General features: G+C 51.0%; 1 protein-coding gene across 2 annotated transcripts in view; it reads left to right on the top strand.

Moving 5' to 3' along the window:
* Positions 1-3,001: 3,001 nt before the first annotated feature.
* The window catches only part of COL5A3 (collagen type V alpha 3 chain), a 44,688-nt gene continuing 34,763 nt past the window's right edge, over positions 3,002-12,926 (top strand). The window contains exons 1-6 of one of the 2 annotated variants that reach the window (XM_080930249.1): positions 3,002-3,176; positions 7,932-8,090; positions 8,184-8,373; positions 8,442-8,598; positions 9,633-9,737; positions 10,372-10,521. In XM_080930249.1, the coding sequence (XP_080786375.1) occupies positions 3,089-3,176; positions 7,932-8,090; positions 8,184-8,373; positions 8,442-8,598; positions 9,633-9,737; positions 10,372-10,521 (849 nt within the window). In that variant the 5' untranslated portion in view covers positions 3,002-3,088. Of the gene's footprint in view, positions 3,177-7,928; positions 8,091-8,183; positions 8,374-8,441; positions 8,599-9,632; positions 9,738-10,371; positions 10,522-12,926 lie in introns of both variants that reach the window. The other variant, XM_080930248.1, reaches the window with a different exon arrangement.

The raw sequence follows: 12,926 nt of genomic DNA, 5'->3' as shown, positions 1-12,926 counted from the left end.
CACCTGATCCCCTGCAGAGCCAGGATGCCAAGGGGGGGGCTTGGCTGAGGCTGACCCAGCAGGCAGCTGCGGAGACTGTTCACTCTCAGATAGCAGGTGTTTCTTCTTAGACCCAAGTCTAGGAAAATAACTCAATTCTAGCACTGACTTGGAAGGCTGAGGCAGGAGGATGGAGAGTCTTAGCTACTTGTTTATTTCCTTGTTCATTTTATTTGATTCATTTTCTCATTTTTGTGAGACAGGGTCTTTCTATGGACTCCTGGCTGTCCTGGAACTTTTATATAGACCAGGCTAGTCCCGAACTCACAGAGATCTGCCTGCCTCTGCCTCCAGAGCACTGGAGTGCTGGGATTAGAGGGGTGTGCCACCATGCTTAGCAATTGTTTTCTTTAAGGCTGGCAATTTAGTCTGAAACTGTCTCAACTAAAACAAACAAACGAATGAAGATGCAGTTCAAGGCCCAACTCACTACATTTCTCTGTGTGTGTCCACACACCATGGCACACACATGGGGGTCAGAGGACAACTTGTGGCTGTCAATTCTCTCCTTCCACCTTGTGGGTTCCAAGGATCCAATTTAGGTTGGCGTGCCCGGCAGGCAGCAAGCATCTTCACCCTGTGGGCCATCACCAGCCCTCCAGTGTTTTGTCTTTTTTGAGACATGGTCTCCCTCTGTAATCCAGGTGGGCTTGAATTTGAGACCGTCAGTCATTCAGGTGCTGGGATCCCAGGTCATAGCTCCACTGCTTGGCTTGTAAGTGATTCTGACTGTTTTGTTCTGACATGTCAGCGTGTTTAAAGAGGGAGTGAGCGTTCCTTCCCTTCCTGACTCTGCACGTAAGAGGTCTAGTTCACAGAGGAATAGACAGGAAGTGTGTTGCTGTGAGTCTTCCCCGACAGAAGTCAGTCAGAACACAGTGGGAAAATAACTGAGCAGTAGAACCCTTGCCCAGGATGCAGAAGACCTGGTTTCTGTCCCAACATCCTCTCCCCCCAAAAGTCAGATGTCAAGAAGTTAGACTAGGGGCAGACAGATGTCACTGTGGATAAAGAAACCTACTACCAAGCCCAGTGATCTGAGTTTAATTCCAGAGACTCCAGTGGTGGTGGAGGAGGAGGAGGAGGAAGAAGAAGAAAAAGAAGAAAGAACTGACCTCCCAAAGTTGTCTTCTGACTCTTCTGGAAAGTGTTGAGATTTGTGCAGGAGTGTATGCACACATACATATGACGAATAAGTAAATGTTAAAAAAACTAAGTTAGACTGCCAGAAGAACTTCCTAGTAAGGCGGTGGTCAGGGAAAAGACCTTGTGATAGATAGCCTATGTTTAGAGAAGGCTGTCTCTTGGGGAGAGGAGATTCTCTGCTTTCCCTCTACCCTGGGGAACCCAATCTCTTGCAGCTACATGAAGCTCCACCCTCTCTCCAGTGACAGAGACTCTTTGTCTGAGGAACCCAGGCTGGGAGGGAGAAGTTTGGCACCACCTTTCAGTGGCCCAGGAGGGGGACTTGGGAACAGACATGCCACTTTGATTTCTCTCTGGGAAAATCTCCCCTGAGTCCTACTTGTTTGCACCAGCTAACTGCAGAGCAGGGTGTCCCCTGACCTGCTGGGGTGGGCACCTTGGGAGGTCTGCTCTGATGGGGATTTAGGATTGGGGTGGGTGTCTCCCTTAAATGATCTGAGGATGAGGCAGAAGGAATGAAGGCTGGAAGCCAGTTTCTTTCTTCGGAGATTAAAAGCTTGGGGGACCGCTTGGGGTGTGGCTCAGTGGCAGTGTTCCCATAATAGGAGGCACTGGGTTCCATCCCCACTCCATAAATTTGGGAAAAAACAAAGTTTGAGGGCTGCAGGTGGCTCAGTTGCTTGCTGTGCAAGAGTAAGGATATGAATCCAAGGACCCGAGTTCAGATCCCCAGCGCCTATGTAAACAGCTCAGTGCATCAGCCCATGCCTAGAATCCAGTCACTACGGAGAGACAGGAGGCTCCCTGGGGTTCAGTGCCAGCCAGCCTAGCCAGACTGCAGAGAGCTCAAGGTTCTACGAGAGACAGTACCACCAAAAATAAGGGGGGAGGGGAGAGTAATAGAGAAAGGCAGTCTGTCTGGTCTTCAGGCATGGGTGTATTCATGTGCACACCCCTATGCCCTGCACACACACAAACACAGGAATGCACGCAGAAGTTGGATGGAGGGTTAGAAGTGTGTTTTAGAGTCAATGGTGAGAGTTTAGAGATGGTACCAGACATCAAATTCCAAATTCCAAGGTTCATGTGGACTAATGGAGGTTTAGAGGTAGGAGAGTTTGGGCCTCTGGGGTGAGGATGAAGAAGTGCATTCTCAAAGGATAGGGCTTGGGATGATGCTGGAATCCTTCGTTTGCCGGCCTTGAAACAGAAAGAGTTAGGTATAGCTTTAAACCTAACCCTATTCCCACGTCTGGGGGAGCTGAAGGCGCTCCTGCCTCTGCTTTTGGAGTCCTGGGATTAAAAGCGTGGGCCACTGTGCCTTTTAGGTTAGGTGCTTTGATTTTAAGGTTACATTTATCTATTTAGTGTGTGTCTGAGGTGTGTGGAGTGCGTGTGCTGTGGCACGCATGTGGAAATCAGAGAACAACTTTTGGGTGTTGGTTCTCTCCTTCCATCCTGTGGGGCCCGGGACAGGACTCAGGTCACCAGCCTTGGTGGTTCAGTGCCTCTTCTTGCTGAGCTATCTCTCTACTCTGAGGTTGAAGGGTTGATCAGGCTAAGACAGCCCTTGAGAAAGTCAGTCCGGAGAAAGGCATTCTAAGGGCTGGTGGGCGTGGCTTATCGTCCCGGTGGTAGTGTCCGGCCAGAATGGCCGAGCTCAGTCAGCCAATCAGAGAGTGGCGCACACTTCGCAAACTTTTTCCGTGCAGCTGTGGGTCCCCCCACATCCCCGCCTCCCGCCCGGGCCCCGCCCGGCCAGGGCTCTAGAGCGCAGGGCGCGGCCAGGGCTGGGTCTCCGACAGTCTCCGACAGATCCTCACAGCCTCACAGTCCAGAGTGACTGCTCCCGGGAAAACCAGTCCACATCCCCCTTGGCCTTGGTGCACCAGGCCCCGTTGGGATGAGAAGGTGCCGGAGACTGGACCAGCTTCAGGCCGGCCTCTGGCTGTTCCTGGCCTCCCTACAGCTCGTGTCCTGGACGCTGGCTGGTGAGCAGGGACGAAGGGCTGGAATCGCGTTTGAGGGTGCAAGGGAGATCCCAAAACGTGTGTGTGCAAGGGAGAGGTCGTTCGTAACGGGTGCCATGGTGATGTGGATACCCTAGGGTCTAGCTCGTGCATGTGAGGAGAGCGATATTGCCAGGAAAAGTGTGGACTGAGTTTACAAGCTCGTGTATGAAGATGAATGCTCCTGTGTATAGTGCAATCCCAACACTCAAGAGGCAGATTGGTTTGCACGTTCAAGACTAGTCTGGGCTACTTACTGAATTCAAGGGCATCTTGGGCTGTATAAGCAGACACTGTCTCTAAAAAGGGCCAGGGTGGGTGTATGAGATACAAGGCTGTAGTTCAGTTGGTAAATTGCTTTTCTAACACATACCAAGCTCCGGATTCCATCCACAGAAAACGGTAGATCCCACAGTCCTAGGACTTGGGCTGTGGAAACAGGAGCTTATAAAGAGTTGAGAGCCAATCTGAACTACCTGGTGAATTTGAGGCCAGCATGGACTGTGCTTTTAAACACTATTTTAAGCCAGGCATTGTGGCACACACCTTTAATCCCAGCACTGGGGAGGCAGAGGCAGGAGAATCTCTATGAGTTTGAGGCCAGCCTGGTCTATAAAGCAAGTCTAAGTAAGACATACCGGGATGGTTACATTGTCTCAAACAACAAACAGACAGACAAAACCAACACTGCCCCCCTGCCCCGCCCAAAGCCACTGTATTTTATAGAAGTGTGTGCATATATGTGCACTTGGGTACAGTGGTTGGCTGGGACAGTGTAAATGTGGGTGGCAGGCGGTTCTTGGGAGGGTGTGTGTGGTCAGATGCCAGAGTTCACTGTGTGGAGCTGTGATTCTTTCCCTACTCTTTCTTCTCTTTTGTATGAAGTAGGGTTTCATGTGGCTTGGGCTGGCCTCAAACTTACTATATTATCCAGGCTGTAGCTCCTGCCCTCCAAGCACTGGGATGACAGGTCTGTGGAACTTGGGGTGGAACCTAGGCTTTCCAGCATGCTAGGCAAGTACACTCTCTACCAAGTTTCATCCCTAACCCCACCAGGACGATTTTGGGAGTAGTCATGTGTTACAGATGTGTTTATTTGTCTTTGGTTGACTGTAGTTGGGGTTTAAGGGTTTATATTTTTCCCCATGGGAACATGAGTGCCTGATTCTGAGATTGGTGGTTAGTGGAATGGACAAATCAGGAATTCACAGTTTTCTTTTTAAAATTACATATCTCTATTCCCCCCCACGTGTGTGTGTGTGCGTGTGTACACTTGTGACACAGAGTGAGTGTGGAGGTCAGATGAACAATTAACTTTTGAGGGTCAGTCTCTCCTTCCACCATGCAGTTTCCAGGAATCGAACTCAGATCATTAGACTTTGAGGCAAGCACCCTGCTTCAGCCATTTTACTAACCTGCACAATTCCCTTTGCACTTCTCTCAAGGGCTTTACATTATCCTCTCTTCTTTTCCTGAAACTGGCTCCCACCCCTCCTTCTCCCTCCCCTCCCCCATCCCGGTTCTCCCTAGAGCCACAGCATCAGCACCATGGACAGGGCCCACGGGAGGGCTGCTTTGAGGGGCGAGGCTGGGTGCGGCACAAGGCGGGGTGGGGCTGAGGGCGTCCAAGTGGAAGTTGCATCGCGCCCCAGCTGCAAGATCCTAGGGTGATTTTTCCTGAAGAATTTCTCAGGGCCCCCAAGGGGGTCCCCAGGGCTAAGGGACGGGTGAGTCATCGCTGACGCATGCCCAGCTGTGAGCATGTGGCCTGGTGCCTCAGGCACGCCTCTCAGGGTTCTGCGGGTGGCAATGGTGAGAGGACACAGTGACTCTCCAAGTGATGGATGTCAGGGCTTCTATGACCTGGATCACCTCCCAGAAGGAAAGGAAGGTGGGTTCTGTCCCCAGAGGCCACACGCATACACCGACTCTACTTTCCCAATTTCTGCTGAGTCTGGGAAGTTGCAGACCACGTGCAGAACTCCGTGTTGGCCTACGCCCCATTCCCACGCTCACACAACCTCAGGGTCATGCAACCTCAGGCATTCATTCAGAATACAAGACCCCTGGGACTCCAGGAATGTGCAACTCATGGCCACACCCAGGCAACCCCATCTGCCACCCAGACAGGACCCTCCTGTGTTTTTAGATTCTCACACATGTTTCTCTGTGGTCCACAGACAAATGCTGTCATCTTCCACAAGCAGTCGCCCACTCAGTGACTTGGTCATATTTTCCCTTGCATTGCGTGGGAGAAATCTGGGGGTTAAAGCCTCTGTCTCCTGCTCAAGTTTGGCCTGTGCGGTATACGGTGTGGAGATCTTGCTGCCAGGGTGAACAATGGCATCAAATTTATTTATTTATTTATTTATATTTCTTCATTGTGTGTGTGTGTGTGCGTGTGTGCATGCGTGCATGTGCGCATGTGTACCGTGGAAGTCAGACAACCTGAAGAGGCCTGTTCTCTCCTTTCAGCATGTGGGTTACTGGGCTCAAGCTTAGATTATTGGGCTTGGCAGCAAGTGCCTTTACTGCGGAACCATCTTGTCAGTCCTGAAAACTTTTCATCTAATTAACTGCTCATACCTCAGTCAGTGGCAAGTGTCATGCTTGCAAATTTTCCTGCATGCATTTCTGGGGAATTCCATCCATGGCCCAGTTGGATCCCTACCTTCCTCCCTCCACATCCTAGACCCAGCCAGACGTCTCTCTAGAGGCCTTGACCAAGGCAGGGAGAGGGTGTGTATGTGGGGGGAGAGTTTGGGCGGTTCCTGACCCGTCCTGAATGCCCCACAGGCTCAAAGGCTCTTGTGTGTTTCCTTGTCCTGGCGCCATGAGAGAGAAAGGGCAGTCGGCTATTGAAAGGTCGGTGCCAAGATAACTCAAGGCTGAAGCAAGAGTCTTTTGGGTTAGATGGCAGGAAGGACTTTTTAAATGGGAGTGGGCAGTGATCAAGGGGAGACCCCTTTTCCTACTGCATAGAAGCTGGGGTCTGTTAGGATGTAGCTCAGTTGGTGAAGTGTTCCGCTAGCACACACAAATCCTGGTGTTCTATCCCAGCGCTGCATGAATGGGGCATAGTGGTGCATGTGTGTAATCTCAGCACTATGGAGGTGAACAACAGAGGGTCAGGAGTTCAAGTCCAGCCTGGCCTACAGTACACCTTATCTTGACTACAAAAACAATAAACTGAGCTGGGCTCCCAGTCCAGAGGGATCACCAGGATGATCCTTGGGGGGATGACCTCGAGGTTAGCAGAGCCTGAGAGCCCAAATTCAGCCCCAGGGAGTAGAAGAGCTGTGACCCAAACACTCCTTAATGACTGCCTGGCCACTGAAGAGACAGTTACAGAATGGGGGACAGATGGAGAGAGAGAATACCAAGAAAGCAAGACTGATTGTTGACTGATTTCAGACCTGAGCCATGGAGTGGGGCAGAGAGAAGGTAGAATAGACATGTGAGAATACCAGGACCTGAACAGGGCTCTACAAAGTTTGGAGGGTAAAGGGGATAGCTAGGATGGGGGTCTTCATCCAAGTCCCTTCCTCCCCAAGTCTAGTCCCCAACCCAGTTCTCAGTGGTGAGGTCAGCTGAGCTACTCTGAAGTGAGGTCCTAGAAGATTTAGCAGAAGCTGGCTCTGCCAAGAGTCTGGGTCAGGGGGTTAGTGGGACAGTTTGCTAGGTGAAGGGACAGGCCAGGGGTTTTGGGCTCAGGGGAAGCCCTCAACCGCCCTGCACAAGCCATGTGGATTCGGTTAACACTGGCCAAGCTGCTTGGGTGGGGCTGCAGAGATGGCTTGGATTAGGGGGCCTGTGGGGCCAGACCTATTCTTTCTTTTCTGGGATGAGAAAGGGAGAAGATCAGGGGGTTATCAGAAATAGATGGTCAGAAGGTGATAAAATCGGTTGAGGTCAGAGAGAGTTAAATGGGTAGTCAGTCAGATGGGGGAGGTCAGGGGCAATTAGATGGGGAGTCAGATGGAGGAGGTCAGGGGCAATTAGATGGGGAGTCAGATGGAGGAGGTTAGGGGGAATTAGATGGTGAGTCAGATGGGGGAGGTCGAGTGAGTTAGATGAAGGAATAAGATGGAGAAGACTGTAGGTCCTGGGAGTCACAGGGAGGGGCCATGGGGCTGGGGATCAGAGGGAGGAGGCTCTGAGGTCTAAGAAGAGCGCACCCCCACACCCCTTTTCCCCTTGTGGGTTTTCCCTTGCAAGGGGGCTCCATGCCGGGAAGCTGACCAAAGAACTAGTGTGGGGGTGTAGGGAGAAGGGGAAGGCTTGGCTCTGGGGCTGCAGCCAGGAAGATTTGATTCATCCTAGAACTAGGTCAGCTTTTTTTTTTTTTTTTTCCTCACTGAAAACTTAGGAGAAAAGAAACAACCAGACAACAGACTGATGTAGCAGGAACATCTGTGGGGCAGTGGGGGAAGTGCTGCTAGTCCCAGGCCACTGGCTTCTTTCTGGACTGTGAGGAGAGGAGCCCCCAAAACCTGAGAAGTATTATGGAGTTTGGGGCTTTTTTTTTTTTTTTTTTTTTTTTTTTTACTTCTAAGTTTTCAGACAGAATCTCATTAATTTGCTCAGGCTGGCCTCGAACTCACTGTGTAGAGCAGGTGAGGAAACCTTCTGCCTGAGCCTTCTGAGTAGATATCAGGACTGGGGACTGTACCATCGGGCCCAATTCCTGTGCTGCTTCTGGCCACACTCTCTCACCCTGGTGTCTCTCTACAGCAGACCCTGTGGATGTACTGGAAGCCTTGGGTGTGCATAGAGACCAGGCTGGGGTGGCCGAAGTGCCTGGCTTCTGTCCCCAGAGGATTCCTCAGGGTGACCGAGCATTCAAGGTGGGCAAGTCCAGCCTTCTCAGCGTCCCCACATGGCAGCTCTTTCCAGGTGAGTAAGAACAGGAAGGCTGGGGTGGGGGTCATCCTGGGAGGGTAAAGTCCCCTGGCTGTCTAACCTGCTACCTTTACCTCTGCTACACAGATGGCCATTTTCCTGAGAACTTTTCTGTGCTGCTCACTCTGCGGGCCCAGCCAGCCAATCAGTCTATCCTTCTGTCTATTTATGACGAGAAGAGTGTCCGGCAGCTGGGGCTGGCACTGGGACCAGCTCTGGGTCTCCTTGGTGACTCCTTCAGTCCCCTCCCCAAGCAAGTCAACCTTATGGATGGCAGGTGAGCATGAGGGAAGGGAAAGGGGTCCCCTGTGGAAATCCCTGCACTGAGACTTGTTCCTCTTGCAGGTGGCATCGTGTGGCAGTCAGCCTCAGTGGTAACAAGGTGACCCTGGTGGTTGACTGTGAACCTCAGCCCCCCATGTTTGGTCAGGGGCCTCACGTTATAAATATAGCTGGATTCACAGTGCTGGGAACCCAGGACAGCAAGGAGGAGTCTTTTGAGGTATGTTGTTCAGTGGCAGGGGAAACTGAGGCATAGGGTGGGAATCTTTGTCCCCAGCCAAAACTATAAGAGACCAGAGAAGGAAAGGGCTCAGTCTCCACCTAGCCCCACAGAGCTGAAGGAATCGAGCAACGCACAAGAGAGTGTCAGGTCTCCGGGCACATGCGTCCTTGGTCCCTGCTGGAGTAAATGCTTGCGACAGATGGCCGAGACCAGCACATGACGCAGTGCTGGTGGCCAGGATGGTGTATGACCATGTGGGGTCCTCATCTCTCTAGTGAGCCACCTGCTGTCTAGGACCTGTCTAGTCACAGAGGTGGTGAGAGGAAAGGGACCTTGAGCTTCAGGGGCAGATGCTGAGTATGTCAGTCACATGTTTTCGTGGCTGTGACTGAACACGAGGCAGAAACATGAAGATCGAGGGAACATCGTGGCAAGGAGTGTGAGGGGGCAGGTCAGACTGCACCTGAGGTCAGGAAACAGATGGATGCTGGTGCTCAGCTCACTGACTTCTGTTTCACCTGGTCCAGGACTCCAGCCCGTGGGATAGCGCCATCCCCATTTAAGATGGGTCTTCCCACCCCAGTTAACTTAACGTAGATAATTCCTCCCATGCATGCTCAGAGGCATGTGTCGGAGGTAATTCGAGATGACTTGATTATCTAGGGGCCCACAGGATGGCTCAGTCAGCAAAGGTGCTTGCTACTAAGTCTGTTAACCTGAGCTCGAACCTGAAACGCATGCGTTGAAAGGAGAATTAAATCTAGTATGTTGTCTTCTCATTTTTAAAAGTTGACAATCTTAGCCATCACACTGGGCGTGTTTTGTCCTGTGGTGTCACGAGGCTGGTGAGAGCTTTGCTTCTCCGAGCTACCTGTATCTTTGCTTCTTTGCTACCTGTAGATGCTGTACGCCTTCCCTTCCTTAGGGAGTTCTGGGTGGGAGGCACTGAGGTTTCATGGCTGGAAGCAGGCAGAGACATGTTGGAAAACTAGGGCCAAAATCATCCTGTGGCTCCCTTTCGTCCTATCTAGGGAGACATCCAGGAGCTGCTGATAATTCCAGATCCTCAGGCTGCCTTCCAGGCCTGTGAGCACTACCTCCCTGGCTGTGAAACCCCAGATTCTACAACCACAGGGGTGAGTGTGGGGGGTTCCAGGTGGCAGGTGAGGCATCCTCGCCTGTAGGTATCCAGAGTGGATGATGATCCAGGAACTAGCTGAACAACTTTAGACAGTAGAGGCGAGGCAGGTCACTGAAGATGGGACACAAAAAGCCAGATGTGCTGAGGTCCATCTCAGTCTTCTCTGTACTCAGGAGGTGATGACGAAGACTATGACTTTGAGGCCAGCCTAGGCTACATAGCAAAATTCTGTCACCAAAATATCAACAATAAGAACAACAAAATCTGCCTGGGCATGGGGAGATGGTTCAGTCGGTCAAGAGCATTCACTCTCAAGCACTAGGATTTGACTGATCTCCAGAGTCTGTGCGGAAACGTGGAGGATGGTGGGACATTTGTAACCCCAGTCCTGGGAAGGATCCCGGGGTTTACTGTCCAGTCATCATGGCGAGATGGATGGTGCCTGAGAAATGACACCAGAGGCTGACCTCTTGTTTCTACATACATGTGTGAGTGTGCGCACACACAGACACAACACACACACACACACACATACACACACACACACACCCAAGTGAACCACAGGCTGAGTGATAACAACAACCGTGTCCTAGCCCTCAGTGTAGCCCTAACTAGAACGCTTTCCTCAGGCCCTCAAAGAAGATGAACCAGAAACACCTGCTCCTCGCCGTCGGAAGGGCAAAGGAAAGAAAAAAGGGCGGGGTCGAAAGGGTAAGGGAAGAAAGAAAAACAAGGAGACCTCAAGGCTGAGTCCGACCCCTGGTGCCCCTGAGAACCAGGTAAGAACCTGGAACCTCCTGCTTTGCTCTTCACTGCCCGATGCCCCTCACCTCTAGCCCCTGACCTTTGTGTCAGGCCTGACTCCCGAGGTCTGATTCTGTCAGGCTAAGGGGATAGCAGGTCCTGTCTTAGGGGGTCTTTCATGTCTGTTCTACACCCTGTACCCACAGGGAGTTAGAAGGCACCTCTGAACATGAAGACCCCATGATTAGAAGGGTCATAGTGGAGTCTTAATGAGGGGGTCATCAGCTGGGATAACTGGTTACAGGTGCATTGGTTATTGTCATGTACGTGGGGTTCACTGCTGGGGGTCACTGCTGGGAACATTTCCTTTGATGGCACTGTTTGGAAACTCATTTGGAGGTTCTAGCAGGGAAGCACAGACACTCCCACCCCCATCAGGGAAGGTCATCTTTGAGCTAGCACCTTTGGGAGCGACACATGGAGCATCTAGGGAGGAAGGTGACAGCTACCTAGCAAGCTAGACCAGCCAAGTCAGTCCTGGAGACCAGTGGGATAACAGATGTCACATCCTGATCACCCCCTCTTCTTCTTCTTTTAAATATGTACGTTTGAAAATTCTTTGTGTATATATGGTGCATGTCAGAAGAGGGCATCAGATCTCATTACAAATGGTTGTGAGCCACCATGTTGCTGGGAATTGAACTCAGGACCTCTAGAAGAGCATCCAGTGCTCTTAACCACTAAGCCATCTCTCCATCCCTGCCCTCACTTCTTGAGGGTGCTATTTAAGATTGCTGGTTGAACAGGTGAATGCGTAAGGAGTTAGTTCCTAGTTGGAGATCTCACCTGTAACTAGGTTGTTGGTAAAGGTCGTTGATAAAGGCCACTATTGACATTTTGACTGGTCTTTGTTGTGTGTAAACTTTTCCTGGTAAACATGAGCAATAGGTACAGAATTAATGGCCAAGCAAGGTATGGTTTCCCTCAGATCCAGCTTGGGAAACCAATGGGTTGGTTGGCTATAGTTACAGAGCGCTAAGGTAGGGGTTACATACTGAAGTGTGGGTGACCCCCTAACCAGCCACCCTAAGTATGGGTGCTGACTTTTCCCTTAGCTGAACACATGGAAGGCCCTTCAGTTAACCTTCACACCCAGTCCTCTTGCCTTTTCGGAGAGAGACCAGGAAACCATGTGCAGCCTGGGCAGAATTACAGAGAGCTGGGAGGGAGGTCCAGGAGAGAGTGGCTGGAATCTCAGATGAGGGGCCAATGCCTGCCCTCGACCTCCTTCTGCAAGGGAATGGCACAAGCAGGGCCTTGAGGGTCTTTCAGACTTATAGTCGCCTTTGATGAAGACGAAACATTGTCCCCTTACATGGCTCACGACAGTTGGAAGGAAACTGATGTCCTCTTCTCCTGCACTCACATGGTGTGTGTGTGAGTGTGCACGCATGCACATATACACACACATTTAAAAAAAAAAGCAAAAATAAAAAATGAAAACAACAGAAGCCCCTATCTTGACCAAAGGAAACTTAGAGGAGAGAGATTTATTTCAACTTACAATTCCAGGCTATAGTCCCTTATTTGGGAAAAATCAAGGCAGCAACTTAAAGCATTGCCTCCACAATCAAGGGCAGAGAGGGAAAGTCCATGAACTTCTGCTTGCTTGTTTTTCTTATACTGTTCAGAACCTCCTGCCAAGGATGGGCCAGCTACAGTGGGCTGGATCTTTCCACATCAGTAAACAACCAAGACAACCTCCCAGAGACATCCCACTGGGCCACCTGATCTAAACACTCACAGATGTCCTTCCCGGGTGACTCTAGGCTGTGTTGGGTTGACGTTAAAATAAGCCAGTGCATTAGTTGAAGGTTAGGAGGTTATTTATTAGGGAGATTGCTAGAAGACATAATTGGTCATTGTTAGTGGAGTAATTGGTTAAGGGTCCCAAAGAGGGTTTAGTATTTTGGGGATCACTAAACAGTGGTTTTTGTTGGACGACTCCACTATTTGGGGTCACAGTTGGGTCCCTGGATGAAAGGCTTTCTGTCTGGAGCCATTGTGGGAATCATGAAGACAGGGCTCACCTAGCAGTCATTGGTGCTTGGAATAATTTGGGTTAATTTTGTAGGTTATTAGCTGGTAAGTTACTGGGAAGGGGTCCTAAGTCTGCGGTTGGGTCGTTACTTGAAGTCCTTGGTTGGAAGGGGCACCGGTTGTAATTAGATGTCAGTTCTGGATCTTTCTATCCCGGAGTATGACTACTGAGGTTCTGACCTATACCCCATGGCTTTCTTTCTCTGCCTTGACCCAGTTCTTCAGCTGCCCAGGCAGGAGGAGCTGCAGCCTGACTGGCTGAGGCTGAGCTGTCAGGGGAGAAAACACGTGGGGCTGGGCTTCCGGGAGTCTGGCCGCAAGCGCTGGCTTTTGACTTTAT

Source organism: Micromys minutus (assembly GCF_963924665.1).
Source record: "Micromys minutus genome assembly, chromosome: 16".
NCBI lineage: Eukaryota > Metazoa > Chordata > Mammalia > Rodentia > Muridae > Micromys > Micromys minutus.
Note: the sequence above shows the minus strand (reverse complement) of the source record. Positions and strands in the feature narration are given on the sequence as shown.